Here is a 16,740-nt window from a genome sequence, read left to right as displayed (position 1 = left end):
GGTCGGACAGCGGCAGGTTACATTAGGGGGGGTGATGAATTCATTGCCGGCGCCGGCTGCTCGGAGCTTCCCTGCGTCACGGTGCAAGTCGGAGCGTTAAATGAACATGAGAACATTAGGGTTTGATGGAGACCAGCCTAACTTCTGAATCCTTTGGACTGTGGAAACAGGGCCCAGCCAGCTTAGCCGTGGAATGAATTGACTTGCGAGGATTTCATAGAATCATAGAATCACAGAGTTGGAAGAGACCACAAGGGCCATCGAGTCCAACCCCCTGCCAAGCAGGAAACACCATCAGAGCACTCCTGACATATGGTTCTCAAGCCTCTGCTTAAAGACCTCCAAAGTAGGAGACTCCACCACACTCCTTGGCAGCAAATTCCACTGTCAAACAGCTCTTGCTGTCACGAAGTTCTTCCTAATGTTTAGGTGGAATCTTCTTTCTTGTAGTTTGGATCCATTGCTCCGTGTCCGCTTCTCTGGAGCAGCAGAAAACAACCTTTCTCCCTCCTCTATGTGACATCCTTTTATATATTTGAACATGGCTATCATATCACCCCTTAACCTCCTCTTCTCCAGGCTAAACATGCCCAGCTTCCTTAGCCGTTCCTCATAAGGCATTGTTTCCAGGCCTTTGACCATTTTGGTTGCCCTCCTCTGGACACGTTCCAGTTTGTCAGTGTCCTTCTTGAACTGTGGTGCCCAGAACTGGACACAGTACTCCAGGTGAGGTCTGACCAGAGCAGAATACAGTGGCACTATTACTGTCTCCCTACAGATAATAATAATAATAACAACAACAACAACAACAACAACAACAACAACAACAACAACAACGTTGTTGTTGTTCAGTCGTTTAGTCATGTCCAACTCTTTGTGACCCCATGGACCAGAGCACGCCAGGCACTCCTGTCTTCCACTGCCTCCCTCAGTTTGGTCAAACTCATGCTGGAAGCTTCGAGAACACTGTCCAACCATCTCATCCTCTGTCTTCCCCTTCTCCTTGTGCCCTCCATCTTTCCCAACATCAGGGTCTTTTCCAGGGAGTCTTCTCTTCTCATGAGGTGGCCAAAGTATTGGAGCCTCAGCTTCAGGATCTGTCCTTTCAGTGAGCCCTCAGGGCTGATTTCCTTCAGAATGGAGACGTTTGATCTTCTTGCAGTCCATGGGACTCTCAAGAGTCTTCTCCAGCACCATAATTCAAATAATAATTTATTATTTATACCCTGCCCATCTGGCTAGGTTTCCCCAGCCACTCTGGGTGGCTTCCAGCTGAATATTAAAAACAATACAGTGTCAGACATTAAAACTTCCCTAAACAGGGCCACCTTCAGTTGTCTTTTAAAGGTAAAATAGTTGTTCATTGCCTTGACATCTGCTGAGAGGGCGTTCCACAGGGCAGGCGCCACCACTGAGAAGGCCCTCTGCCTAGTTCCCTGTAATCTCATTTTCCTAGGCTGCCTTTTCAAACCGAATTATGTGCCTTCACAGAGGTGGAAATGAGCAGAGATCGCAATACGTTGACACCCATGCGTTTTACCCAGTTTTCAGAACAGATGTTTTGGGGGAATGGTGGTGCTTTTGGTTTGTCTGTTTTGATTTTAACGATGCAGTTGCTGAACGGGTCTTCTGGACGCTCTTTTCAGGGGTTTTCTGTAGGCTGCCCCAACTTGCAGCTCCCTTGGGTTTCGTCACTTAACAAAAGGGCACACAGAAAAAAAGATAAATTTGTATCTGAAGAAGTGTGCATGCGCACAAAAGCTCATACCAATGACAAACTCAGTTGGTCTCTAAGGTGCTACTGGAAGAATTTTTTTTTTTATTTTGTTTCGACTACAGCAGACCAACACAACTACCTACCTGTAACAGAAAAAGGATGTTACAGAAAGGAGAAACTTGATTCGTTTCTGTTTAGGGGACTCCTGAAGTATGAAGAGGGGTGGTTAGTATAATCAAGCCTGCAGGTTAGCTCAGTTGGTAGAGCACGAGACTTATAATCTCAGGGTTGTGAGTTTGAGCCCCACGTTGGGCAAAAGGATTCCTTCATTGTGGGGGGTTGGAGTAGATGGACCTCGTTGTCCCTTCCAATTCTATGATTCTAGGGTATCACACAATCAGACAAATCAGTTATGATAATAATTAATAATAATTTTGTTATTTTTATCCCACCCATCTGACTGGGTTGCCCCAGCCACTTTGTGTTTTTTTTTAAAATGATATTTATTGAAAAAAGAATTTTTATTAAAGTTACAAAGAAAAAAGACAAAAACAGAAAAAGGAAAAAGAAAACCATCATTTTCAAATTCTCCACTTTCATTACCTTCTTTCCACGACCTCCTCCTCCTCCCATCTCTTGTATCTTAATTAATAATTGTTGCAGCAAATCCTTTCCATAATTCATAATATTCTGTCATTACATTACCTTACTCTATTTTCATCTTATCTTATAAAATACCTTAAAACTTAAGACTTAAATCTTATTTTTTTACCAACTTCTCATAACCATTACCTTTTTACCTAATTCTTAAAACATTTTTACAAGAGCCGAAAGGAAACAATGGAATCACAATGTTCTTTTAACTATCTGTCAAAAACCCTTATCTCTGGTCAATGAGCTTCAAAACGTTAATTCTGACACCCCGCTCCAGGGTCAGGACGGTGGAAAATTACTTTAAACTCCCTCCTGCAGGTTTAAACAGTCGAAGAAAGATCCCCCTTCTTCTCCTGCTACCGAAGGGGGGTTCAACGATTTTAAATGGTGAAAACCGATCCTTTAAAAGTGATTTTCTAAGCTCTAGTGTACGTTATCTTTGCTTTCTTCTAACTACAAGGAAACGGAAGGCTGACTTCCTGTTTAGACCTTCCCGTTTCAGTACCAAATTAAGGTGAATTTTAAGTCCAATTCCTTTCTAATCGCCAGTTCTTATTTGAAGTCCAATTGTTCAATGTTTTAAGTACTCACGGGTGATTATTTTAGATGCCAAATTGTCCCAGGAAAAAGGCAGCGCTCTCCGGCAGCGGCGTAGCGTGAGTTGTCAGCACCCGGGGCAACGCAAGTAATTTGCGCCCCCTAACCCGGGGCAAGGCAAGTAATTTGCGCCCCCCCAACCCCTAACCTGCGAGTTGCCGCTGGCGCTGCCGCGCAAACAACGCTGCTTGCCCGGAGGAGGATGGAGGCAGAAGCAGCCGCCGCCTGTGGCTGGGCCGAGGGGATGGCGGCGGCGGCAGGGTGCAGAGGCTGCCCGTGCCCGGCCAGGCGTCGGTGGCGGCGTCGGCGCTGCTGCAGCGGCTGCTCCTCCTGCGAGCAGTGAGCGGAGCGCAGCCACAGCGACGGCGGGGGGCGCGCGCGCTAGGGCGCAAGGCTGGCGGTGGCGGCGGGGAGCCCGGCGGAGGAAGGAACTTGTCCCTTCCCTCTGGACTCGCGCCCCCCCCCAGATGTTGCGTCCGGTGCGGCCGGCACCCCTGGCACCCCCCACGCTACGCCACTGCTCTCCGGCAACGGCTATGCGGCTTCGCTCCACGGAAAAAGCAATTGACTCACAGCACCGCGCCACTTCCCGCTCTTCGCTTCGGAGCCCGTTAGTGGGTTCCTTTGTGGGTTGGGGGGGCGCTAAGGGTGCCCGCCGAGTCCCACAGCCACAGGCTTCATCTGCCTGTGATTTCTGAAAGGGCCCTGCTTCGCCGCAGTGGAAAGGACCCGTTTCACGCGGAGCTGGTCCCTCCGGTTCAGAGGGAGTCCACCATTGCCGATGGCGCCACCCCGGGGTTGCGGCGCTCATCTCACTTTATTGGCCGAGGGAGCTGGCGTACAGCTGCCGGGTCATGTGGCCGCTTCTGGCGAACCAGAGCAGCGTACAGAAATGCCATTTACCTTCCCGCCGGAGTGGTACCTATTTATCTACTTGCACTTTGATGTGCTTTCGAACTGCTAGGTTGGCAGGAGCAGGGACTGAGCAACGGGAGCTCACCCCGTCATGGGGATTCTAACTGCCGACCTTCTGATTGGCAAGTCCTAGGCTCTGTGGTTTAACCCACAGCACCACCTGCGTCCCTTACATATACATAGATATAAGCTATTCGGATTATAGGTCACAATTAATTATAAAAAAAATGTGTAAAAACAGTTCCTTAAAGGCTAGAAATGTCCACACTTACGGACTTTCATTCATAGAACACATCTAACTCAGCCCTTTTGATTTCAAGCCATTTTGGCTTTTGCTTCATCTGCCCAGGCCAACAGCGTATTTGAACATCTTGTGCCATTTTTCCATGCTCAACCCTTGAATCAAAACCACTTTCTCGCAAGCCGATAATTTTTCCCCCCTATTTATTTATTTATTAACGTTCTTATATTACATATGCTTACATTGTCATATTACATTATAGGACTTATTATAATATAATTTCCAACATGTATACAAAGTTTATATACAAAATTTATATACCTAAATAAAAGAAAAGACAAAAAAAGACAAAAAGCTATTCCAAAATAATATTTGTAGCAACACTACGGACTTCCTGTCAATCTCGTTGTATATTCTTTTTTTTACATATGAATGTACTCTTATCATCGTATGTTTCTTTACATTTTATCTAATACATTCCTATATCAATATGTACCCTTGATCTTGTTTCTCAACTCAATTTCTCTCCACCGTCAATTGATTGGCAGCATAGGTAGTGAACCCTTACTATATTTTTGAACATATATCTTCCATCCCATTTTTCCATAATTTTTTGTTTTGAATCAAAGCAAGCCGAGAATTCTGCAGATTCAAAACTTAACCTGTCGAGCCGTGTGCGAATTGGGGCCCAGGGGTGAGAGGAACTTTACTGCAAAGCACTATGGAGAGCCCTAAGACATCTTTAGGAACAGCAGGGCAAAGCAGGCATAAGAAGAAGGAAGGAAAAGTTGCACAAAGCGTTTGTTAAAAGAAGCATTCCTGTGTGGCCAAGAGGAACAGTGGCAGCAAACTCTGTTCAGAATTTGTGTTCACACATCCTCCTTGATAGCAGAGCAGATTTTTGTTTCTGGGCAAGAATATTTTACACCTCATCTGCCACTAATTAAAAAATCACCGTCAAAAGAACATCAGTTGCTCCAGCTATTCACCTTCCTCAATAGCATGCATCCTTTTAGCAGCTACTGGGGATATACCATATTTTTTTACATGTGTAAAACTAGGTTTTTCCCCTAAAAAATAAAGTAAAAAATTAGGGGGCGTCTTATAGTCTCGGCCATTCCCCCCCCCATTTTCTTAAACATGAGTCTTATACATGGGGGGCGTCTTATAGACGGGAAAATATGGTAAGTGAGGTCATTACCTGGTGAGCAAACAGCAAAGAAGCAAATATGTGCCACTCTCGGAGGCAGGAACTCAAATAAATAAAAATAAAAAAGAGGTTGCTCAGATGGTTTGCAGCATCAATGATACTATTATTATTATTTTTTTAAAAAAAGATTTTTTCTTGTACTGCAAGGCTTAGGTCAGATGGCAGCAAGTTAAAACCCAATGCTTTGGGGTGGAGGTTCCTGTCTCTCTCTATCTCTCTGTCTCTCTCCGCCTCCTGCTCCTCTGTTTGCTACTCATGCATCTCCTTCCTTTCCAGGTACGACAGTTTTGGCCGGCTCACCAACATCACTTTCCCTACCGGTCAGGTCAGCAGTTTCCGCAGTGACACAGACAGCTCAGTGCATGTCCAGGTTGAGACCTCCAGCAAGGATGACGTCACCATAACAACCAACCTCTCAGCCTCAGGTGCCTTCTACACCCTCTTGCAAGGTGAGCTTCAGATCTGCTGGACGGGCTTTGTCTGGGTTTTTTTGGTTTGGGTTTGTTCTCCTTCAGCCCTGCCCTTCACCTAAAGGTCCCAAGCCAGGTTTCAGCAATAGTGTCCTATTATCAACGCTATAGTACACCTGCACAACCGGATGCCTTCATGTGCCCCAGCTGCAACAAAACATGTCTCTTCTTCTTCAGTCTCTACAGCCACAGCAGGCGCTGTAACTCTCCAATGGTTTGACTTCACCCCTGAAGGTGCACTCCTCCATAGTCTCTGCAGACCTTCCAAGTGTCCCTATTTTCCAGGGACAGTCCTGGATTTACAGAAGCCATCCTGGTTTCTGATTTGATCCCGGAATGTCCCACTTTTCCTTATTTCCCTATTTCCATCAGAGAAATATTGGAGGGTATGGAGCTATCCGACCCCCAAGCCAAGGGGATAAGTAACTATACAACCTTTAGAAGACATCTGAAGGCAGCCCTGTATAGGGAAGGTTTTTTATTTTTAATGTTTTGTTGTGTTTTTTTATATGTTGGAGGCCGCACAGAGTGGCTTGGGCAGCCCAGTCAGATGGATAGGGTATAAATATTAGTAATTATTATTATTATTGAATAAAAAGGTAAAGGACCCCTGACAGTTAAGCCCAGTTGCAGACTACTCTAGGGTTGCGGCGCTCATCTCACTTTACAGGCTGAGGGAGCCAGTGTTTGTCCACAAGTCAGTTTTTCCAGGTCATGTGGCCAGCATGACTAAGCCGCTTCTGGCGCAACAGAATACTGAAACTAGAGCAGCGCACAGAAACGCCATTTACCTTCCCACCAGAGTGGTACCTATTTATCTACTAGCACTTTTTGGAGTGCTTTCAAACTGCTAGGTTGGCAGGAGCTGGGACAGAGCAACAGGAGCTCACCCCACCACAGGGATTCAAACCGCCGACCTTCTGATTGGCAAGCCCCAGAGTCTCAGTGGTTTAGACCACAACGCCCCCCACGCCCCTTATTATTGAATAGGCCATCCCTCTTTTCATTGGAGAGGTGTTGGAGGGTATGAGACAGACAGGCGCCACTCATTATAAACAAAAAAATACCAGTTGCAACCAAAAAACAACAACCAAGGAAAGTGTAAAAACAGTTCCACATATAAAACATTTCAAAAGAATTCCGTATACAAAAGCAGTTAAAAATAGTTCGATCAAAGTTCAGGTGTGCCACCTATTGGAAGAGGGAGGTCTCAATAGGTGCTGAAAAGACAACAAAGGGGTAAATGTTATGTACTAAAATGAGGTTTAGAAGTTTAAATTTGGTTAATTAAGACGATTTAAGTAAAATGTTAATAAGGGATAATTTGGGGATAAGAACTTGCTGAGTTAATTATTGGAATAGGGATGCAAGAAGGGGAGGTGGGGGAAGTCTGGGAAAGTGGTTAAGAAATTAAGGATTTAAAATTATACCTGTTATGTGTGTGTTGTGTCTGTATGTGGTTGTTTATGTTTTTGTGTTTGTCTAAAAAAAAAATTTGAAAACCCTAATAAAAATTTTATAAAAAAAAAAGAAAAGAAAAGACAACAAAGGCAGCTCCGTGTCCATTGCGGACACGGAGCAATGGATCCAAACTACAAGAAAGAAGATTCCACCTAAACATTCGGAAGAACTTCCTGACAGTAAGAGCTGTTTGACAGTGGAATTTGCTGCCAAGGAGTGTGGTGGAGTCTCCTCCTTTGGAGGTCTTTAAGCAGAGGCTTGACAACCATATGTCAGGAGTGCTCTGATGGTGTTTCCTGCTTGGCAGGGGGTTGGACTCGATGGCCCTTGTGGTCTCTTCCACCTCTATGATTCTATGATTCTATGATTCCCCTTCAATATGTGATGAGAGGGAATTCCAAGGGGGATGGTGCCACAGACCTCCTGATAAGATGGTTATCAGCAGGAGCCGTTTTGTGCAGAGTGCAGTGATCAATTGGGCAAGGGACCTATTTGTATCTGACTGTGCCCACCCGCAATTCTACTCTCCAGATTTTAAGCAGGGGTGCTCAGCTAGGAGCACCGAAAGCATAGGTAGGCAAATTAAGGCCCGGGGGCCAGATCCAGCCCAATCACTTTCTAAATCAGTCAGTCCAGGAATCAGCATGTTTTTACATGAGTAGAATGTGTCCTTTTATTTAAAATGCATCTCTGGGTTATTTATGAGTCCTGCCTGCTGTTTTTGCATGAATAGAATACAGTGGTACCTCGGGTTAAGTACTTAATTCGTTCCGGAGATCCGTTCTTAACCTGAAACTGTTCTTAACCTGAGGTACCACTTTAGCTAATGTGGGGCCTCCTGCTGCTGCCGTGCCGCCAGAGCCCAATATCTGTTCTCATCCTGAAGCAAAGTTCTTAACCTGAAGCACTATTTCTGAGTTAGCGGAGTCTGTAACCTGGAGCATATGTAACCTGAGGTACCACTGTATGTGCTTTTATTTGAAATGCATCTCTGGGTTATTTGTGGGGCATCAGAATTCGTTCATTTATATTTTCAAAATATAGTCCGGCCTCCCCACAAAGTCTGAGGGACAGTGGACTGGCCCCCTGCTTTAAAAAGTTTACTGACCCCTGACCAAAAGGAACGCGAACAGAATCTGCAGAAGGGAAAGGGAGAATTAAACGGTATGCAATTTTCTAGGGTGTGCCGGTGGATGGAGGGGGAAGCCCCCCACCTCTTTCCACCTCCTCCACCCTACAACTATGAACTTGCTTCAAGGTCTGGTATGAATCCCTTTTCGGGGGCCGGGGTGAGCGTTAATGTAAAGCCGAAACTATTTCTGTAACTTCCCCAGAGTCTCGGAGATAAGTCAGGCCATTAACACAAATTCGTTCAGATAACGAATCGTCATCTCGCTCTGCAGCTATTGGCAAGGTCCGGGAAGGACTGAGCGGCACAGACTGGATTATGCAGCAGGAAACAGACCTCATCATGGTAATCCCAGCACCATGAGACCCCCATATCCTGGCGCCTTCTAATGCTTTCCTTTGCTGATTGGCGCGCACTCGCACCTAATTAAGGAGCGGAGCCCTTGCCAGGCCTGTCGTGGTACTGCAGCTGTTTTCTGTTGGGAGTTCAGCCTGCTTCCTTGCTTGCCAGCTCTTCTCACAAGGCAAAAGTCTTCCAGTGTCCTTGGTGCTGTTAACATAGCATAGAGATTGTCATCGGGGACAGGGAATGGGGTTAGGACAACTTCATGCAAAACAAACAGCCCAGCTCTGGAAAACCACATTAAGTTTATATTCTCATTTATTTTCTGCATAATACAGTGGTAAGAGGTAAAGGGCCCCTGACCATTAGGTCCAGTCGTGGCCGACTCTGGGGTTGCGGCGCTCATCTCGCTTTATTGGCCGAGGGAGCCGGCGTACAGCTGCTTCTGGCGAACCAGTGCATAGAAACGCCGTTTACCCGCCCGCCGGAGCGGTACCTATTTATCTACTTGCACTCTGATGTGCTTTCGAACTGCTAGGTTGGCAGGAGCAGGGACCGAGCAACAGGAGCTCACCCCGTCACAGGGATTTGAACTGCCGACCTTCTGATCGGCAAGTCCTAGGCTCTGTGGTTTAATCCACAGCGCCACCCGTGTCCCTTAATACAGTGGTACCTCAGTTTAAGAACAGTCCTGTTTAAGAATGATTCTGTTTACAAACTCCGCAAAACCGGTAATAGTGTCCTGATTTGAGAACTTTACCTTGGTCTAAGAACGGAATCTGAATGTTGGCGGTGGGAGGCCTCATTAGGGAAAGCCCGCCTCGGTTTAAGAATGGACTTCCGGAACAGATGAAGTTCGTAAACCGAGGTACCACTGTACTTGGATTTTTGCTAAGGCTGTGATCCAGATAGAAGAGAAACGCTTGACCCTCCAGATCAGCCTTTCTCAACCCGTGGGTCCCCAGATGTTGTTAAACTACAACTCCCATCACCCCTAGCTAGCAAGGCCAGAGCTCAGGGATGATGGGCGTTGTAGTCCAACAACATCTGGGGACCCACAGTTTGAGAGCCGCTGCTCCAGATCTCGCTGGGACTTCCCATCCCATCAGCCCCAGAGGGTCAGGGTTGATGGGAGCTGGGAGTCCAGGAACAACAATCTGAAAGTGACCACATTGGTTATGCCTGGCAAAGGAGATAGAACTGTTACCTGCCCTTTCCGGATTATATTACAGCCCCATAGGTTTCCCTGTCATGTAGACAAATCAAGACCATTTCTAATTGGACCAGCCGGATTTTAGAAGCGTTCAGATGTCTGGCAAACGCTGGGAAGGGAATTTAGCACCTCCTCATGAGTCTAATTAAGCCACAGTAGCTGCTGCTCGGGGCTCTTCGGGGAATTAATTGATTTGCTGAGATTTATGCATCTGGGGGTGAGGGTCTAATAATTGTCTTGTGGTCAAGCATCTCCGTGTTCGGCAGCTCGGCACAGCTATAAAGGTACATCATTCTAAATCAGCACCAGCTCCAGGACTGGAGAGCGGGGTGGGCTGGGCAAGGCAAACCCTGTAGTTTCACCTGGAAAAATCACAAATGCATGCAATGTAAAAAATAATAAAAAAGTGTAAAGTGATGCATATCGGGGCAAAAAAATCTTAATTACACATCAATGCATGTGAACTGGCAGCGAGACTTTGTTCTTTTTAACAGCAACATGAGAGGCTGAAATTTAACAGGGAGTGCTCCTTCTAACATGGAGAAATGTATAGCTTCACCTACTGGATTTCTGCCTGTCTTGTTGTTGTTGTTGTTGTTGTTGTTGTTGTTGTTTAGTCGTTTAGTCGTGTCCGACTCTTCGTGACCCCATGGACCAGAGCATGCCAGGCACTCCTGTCTTCCACTGCCTCCCGCAGTTTGGTCAAACTCATGCTGGTAGCTTCAAGAACACTGTCCAACCATCTCGTCCTCTGTCATCTCCTTCTCCTTGTGCCTTCAATCTTTCCCAACATCAGGGTCTTTTCTGCCTGTCTTACAGCTTGTTAAAGGCACAAGAGCGGTAATAAATAACTCTGGGACAATTCTAACAGTTTGAAAAGCAGTTTGAATACTGTTGTAGTCATATAACCTGAAACTAGCAATTGCTTGGGCACTTAATAATTCTACCATATTAATTCTAATAATGAAAAAGCAACACAGGGAAATATTGTTATAGAACCCTAGAAAATATTGTCATAGAACTGTAGAAATTAAGAAATGGTAGGATTTTGGTGATTTGGGAAGTGAAGGGGGAAATACTAGCTGCACAGGAATTCTTTTCTTATATATATATATAAATATTTATTAAGGTTTTTACAATGTTACAAAATGAAAAAGAGAAAAGAAAAAATACAAAATAAAAATAGTTAAAAACAATTCAATCTTTTCATCACTTATCTTTCATTTACTTGTTTCCCGGACCTCCTCATACCTCCCCTTTTTGTATTCCAGTTCAATTTATTAGTTCAGCAATTCCTTTCCCTCCTTATTTTATCCTGATCTTTAATCTTGATATATTGTAACCTAAATTTACCTGTTAAGAATCCAATTTTTTTCATATTCTTTTATACCATTACAGCTAGAAACCCCTTAACTTCAATCCAACATCATTCTAACATTCATTAATTTTACAATATTTCTGTAAATAGTCTTTAAATTTCTTCCAATCTTCTTCCACCGACTCTTCTCCCTGGTCCCGGATTCTGCCAGTCATTTCCGCCAATTCCATATAATCCATCAGTTTCATCTGCCATTCTTCCAGAGTGGGTAGATCTTGTGTCTTCCAATACTTTGCAATAAGTATTCTTGCTGCTGTTGTAGCATACATAAAGAAAGTTCTGTCCTTCTTTAACACCGATTGGCCGACTATGCCCAGAAGAAAGGCCTCTGGTTTCTTCAAGAAGGTATATTTAAATACCTTTTTTAATTCATTATAAATCATCTCCCAGAAAGCCTTAATCCTTGGGCACGTCCACCATAGGTGAAAGAATGTACCTTCAGTTTCCTTACATTTCCAACATTTATTATCGGGCAAATGGTAGATTTTTGCAAGCTTGACTGGGGTCATGTACCACCTGTATATCATTTTCATAATATTCTCTCTTAAGGCATTACATGCCGTAAACTTCATACCTGTGGTCCATAACTGTTCCCAGTCAGCCATCATTATGTTATGTCCAACATCTTGTGCCCATTTAATCATAGCAGATTTCACCGTTTCATCCTGAGTATTCCATTTCAACAGCAGGTTATACATCTTTGACAAAATCTTAGTTTTGGGTTCTAACAATTCTGTTTCTAATTTTGATTTTTCCACCTGGAAGCCGATTTTCTTGTCCAAATTGTATGCCTCCATTATCTGATAATAATGAAGCCAGTCTTGCACTTTGTTTTTTAGTTTTTCAAAACTCTGCAATTTCAATCTATCTCCATCTTGTTCCAGAATTTCCCAATATTTCGGCCATTTGACCTCCATATTGAGTTTTTTCTGAGCTTTCGCTTCCATCAGTGACAGCCACCTTGGAGTTTTATTTTCCAATAAGTCCTTATATCTTATCCAGACATTAAACAGTGCTTTCCTGACAATATGGTTTTTAAATGCTTTATGCGCTTTGACCTTATCATACCACAAATATGCATGCCATCCAAATACGTTGTTAAAACCTTCTAAATCCAAAATGTCTGCGTTTTCAAGAAGCAGCCATTCTTTCAACCAGCAAAAAGTTGCTGATTCATAGTAAAGTTTCAAGTCTGGCAGGGCAAATCCACCTTTTTCCTTTGCATCTGTTAGTATTTTAATTTTTATTCTAGGCTTCTTGCCCTGCCAGACAAATCTAGAAATATCTCTCTGCCACTTCTTGAAACAGTCCATTTTGTCCACAATTTGCATTGTTTGAAACAAAAACAACATTCTAGGCAATACATTCATTTTTATCGCAGCAATACGGCCTAGCAGTGAAAGCTTCAAATTTGACCAAATTTCTAAATCTTTTTTCACTTCAACCCAGCATTTTTCATAGTTGTCTTTAAATAAATTCCCATTTTTTGCTGTCATGTTAATCCCCAAGTATTTGACTTTCTTAACCACTGTTAAACCTGTCTCATTCTGAAACCTCTCTCTCTCAATTGGTGTTAAATTTTTCTCTAAAACATTGGTTTTTGACTTATTCAGTTTAAACCCTGCAACCTGACCAAATTCTTAAATCAGTTCTAAAACTCTTTTAGTACTAGATTCTGGCTCCTGTAACGTCAATACTAAGTCATCTACAAATGCTCTCAATTTGTACTGTTTGGCTCCGCCCTGTATACCTTTAACCAACTGGTCCCTTCTTATCATATTCAGCAAAACCTCCAGGACCGATATAAAAAGCAATGGGGAGATTGGGCAACCTTGTCGTGTCCTTTTTTCTATCTTAACTTCCTCCGTCACCACATTATTTACAATCAATTTAGCCTTTTGTTCAGAATATATTGCACTTATACCATTTTCAAAGCCTTGGCCTACCCCCATACCCTGTAAGTTTTTTTTTCATAAAAATCCAAGAAATGTTGTCAAAGGCTTTCTCCGCGTCCACGAAGATTAAAACTGCCTTAGTGTTTATGTTCACTTGTAGTTTTTTCTAAAATATTAATTATGTTTCTCACATTATCAGATAGATGTCTTCCTGGGAGAAAGCCTGCCTGGTCCTTATGTATCTCTTCCACTAGCACTCTTTTTAGTCTTTTAGCCAAAATGTCTGCAAAAAATTTGTAATCCACATTAAGCAGTGATATAGGGCGGTAGGTCTTGAGCTGCGTCTTTTCAGTCTCTGTTTTTGGTACAAGTGTAATATACGCTTCTTTCCACGATTCTGGTGCCCTTTTCCCCTCCATTATTTCGTTACAGACCTCTTTCAAAGGTTGTATTTAACCATTCTTTTAGGGATCTATAATATCTAGAAGTCAATCCATCCGGTCCTGGAGATTTACCCAATTGCATGTTCTGAATGGCACCTTCTATCTCCTGTTCAGTTATTTTATAATTCAACATTAATTTATTTTCTTGAGAGATTTTTTGTAATCCATTTGTTTTCAAAAATCGATCTACATCAGTTTCTTTCTGTGGCCCTTGTGTATATAGTTGTTTAAAGTACCTCTGGAAACAATTTCTGATCTCTGCTGGGTTCTGTATATTCCTTCCTTCCACTTCTAAATTTGTAACTGTATTTAATTTTTCTCTTTTTTTGATTTGCCAGGCCAACAGTTTCCCACATTTATTAGCCGACTCGAATGTCTTTTGTCTCATTTGTTTAATTTCCCATTCTATCTCCTGATTCATCATTTTCATATATTGCACTTGATATAATTTTATTTCTCTCAAAATCTCTTGCGACTTTGGTTTTGCTCTCAATTTTTTTTCACTTTCCTTTATTTTCTCCAAAATTTTATCCTTCTCATTTTGGGTTCTCTTCTTTCATACATTCTGCTGTATCAAGAACCCTCTCATAACAGCTTTACTTGCGTCCCAGATTACTCTTTTTTCCACATTGGTGCTGCACAGGAATTCTTGAGCTAGCCTATGCAAAATGACTTGGCCAAGCCTCGGGTCCAGTAAGAAACAATATGGGGCCATTGAGAGCTATTGGCAAGGCAAGATGAGTGTCCTGCTCTTTTGCCCTGAGGTGTAAACAGAGACTGGGTGTTTGGAAGGTTGCCAGGGTAGCTGAGTGTAAGGTGACAGGAAAAGAGAATTTTTAGGAAGGTGTACTGGGAAGAAGAGAGACGTGGGTGGCGCTGTGAGTTAAACCACAGAGCCTAGGACTTGCTGATCAGAAGGTTGGTGGTTCGAATCCCCACGATGGGGTGAACTCACGTTGCTCGGTCCCAGCTCCTGCAAACCTAGCAGTTTGAAAGCACGTCAAAGTGCAAGTAGATAAATAGTTACCGCTCCAGCGGAAAGGTAAACAACGTTTCCGTGCGCTGCTCTGGTTCTCCAGAAGCGGCTTAGTCATGCTGGCCACATGACCCGGAAGCTGTACGCCGGCTCCCTTGGCCAATAAAGCGAGATGAGCGCCGCAACCCCAGAGTCGGACACGACTGAACCTAATGGTCAGGGGCCCCTTTACCTTTACTGGGAAGAAGAAGAAAAAAGAAAGATTTAGATTCATCTTGGGCAGGCTGGCTGAAGGCTGGCTGGGAGAGATGCTTTTGACTTCAGGGCTGCACTGCAGTAGCCCCTCTTGAAATGACCATGTTGTAAGATCTGGACTCTCTCCATGCAGGCTGAAGGTGCAAATAGGTGAATAAAGCATATTTCTTAAAGCAACGACAGTTTCTGCCGTGTCTTCAGTTCCCCAAAGGAACACAGAACTTGGGCGAATGCCTGCCTGGAACCCCATGAGCTCTTGTAACAATATCTTATACTGAGTCAGGATATGGTTCATCTAGAGATGGCTAGCTAGAGATGATGGCGATCCGATAACTGGAGACCCACGTTTGGGAAACCCTGGTCTACGCTGACAGGCATCAGCTCTCCGAAGTCTCCGGTGGTTTAGAATAGAATAGAAACTTTATTTGCCTCAGCCAATGGCCATAACAGCAAGAGAACATTACAATATACACAGAAGAAAGTGAAAATTAAATAGAAAAGCACAGTTTAGTGTCCTGAGTCAACAGTCAGATAATGGACCTTATCCGTATCCCCAGGTGGAGGTTTCTTCCCAACCCAACCTTGAGGTGCAAGGGATTAAACCAGAATAGCAGCTGCTCTGCCACTGAGCCTACAGCCCAATTCTTCTTCTTCCCTGGTTTAAACTTCATGGTTTTGACCTTTAAATCCCTATGCAGCCTAGGACCCACGTACCTACGGGACCGCCTCTCCTAGTATGCCCCGCGGAGGACCTTAAGGTCCACAAATAACAACACTTTGGAGGTCCTGAGCCTCAAGGAGGTTAGATTGGTTTCAACTAGGGCCGGGGCCTTTTCAGCACTGGCCCCGACTTGGTGGAACGCTCTGTCACAAGAGACCAGGGCCCTGCGGGACTTGACATCTTTCCGCAGGGCCTGCAAGACAGAGCTGTTCCGCCTGGCCTTTGGTTTGGACTCGGTCTGACCCTTATGTTTCCCTCCCCTTATGGTCTTGATTTATCAGCTACTTTAAAATGAGGCTGCATTTTAAGTTGCATTTTAACCTGTATTTTAAATTGGTTGTTTCCCCCCCCCCTCTCTTTTTCCCCTATTATGTTTTTACTGTGATTTTATTGGTGTTAGCCGCCCTGAGCCCAGCTCTGGCTGGGGAGGGCAGGGTATAAATAATTATTATTATTATTATTATTATTATTATTATTATTATTATTATTATTTACATGACTTCAGCAGCTGAGTTTCAGCCCTCTGGATCACTCGCTCTCCTCCCCATCCTCTTTCTTACAGATCAGGTGCGAAACAGCTATTACATTGGCGCAGATGGCTCCCTGCGGCTCATCCTGGCTAACGGCATGGAGGTGGCCCTGCAGACTGAGCCTCATCTTCTGGCCGGCACAGTTAACCCTACGGTGGGGAAGAGGAATGTCACCCTCCCCATTGACAATGGTCTCAACCTGGTTGAGTGGAGGCAGCGCAAAGAGCAGGCCAGGGGTCAGATCACCGTCTTCGGGCGCAGGCTGAGGGTGAGTGGGAAAAGCTGTGCATTGTAGGTTCATTCCCCAACGTCACCTTTACCACCATGAGGAATAAGAAACTGGTATTGATGCTTACTTATTTGTTGCGTTTCCAGCCCAACAAGCTCAAGGTGGCATACATACATAGTTTCCCCTTTAGTCCCCACACAACAACCCCTTAAGGTAGGTTAGGTTGAGAGGCAGTGCGACTGGCCCAGTGTTGTATTTACACATAAGCTAAACAAGCTATAGCTTAGGGCCCCACTCTCTTGGAGGCCCCCCCCAAAAAAATTATTGGCTTCCCCGGGTACCATTTGCCCTAGAGCTACATTGC

At 44.2% G+C, this 16,740-nt stretch overlaps 1 protein-coding gene across 10 annotated transcripts in view; it reads left to right on the top strand.

Annotated features, from left to right (window-relative positions):
• TENM4 (teneurin transmembrane protein 4) overlaps positions 1-16,740 on the top strand; it is a 668,032-nt gene that overhangs the window by 626,940 nt on the left and 24,352 nt on the right. For all 10 annotated transcript variants that reach the window (XM_082218946.1, XM_082218945.1, XM_082218951.1 and 7 more), the window contains 2 exons: positions 5,611-5,783; positions 16,180-16,415. In XM_082218946.1, the coding sequence (XP_082075072.1) occupies positions 5,611-5,783; positions 16,180-16,415 (409 nt within the window). The remainder of the gene's footprint in view (positions 1-5,610; positions 5,784-16,179; positions 16,416-16,740) is intronic.

The sequence above is a fragment of the Podarcis vaucheri genome (genome assembly GCF_965113315.1).
Source record: "Podarcis vaucheri genome assembly, chromosome: 4".
Taxonomy (NCBI): Eukaryota; Metazoa; Chordata; class Lepidosauria; order Squamata; family Lacertidae; genus Podarcis; species Podarcis vaucheri.
This window is presented reverse-complemented; position numbering and strand designations above follow the sequence as displayed.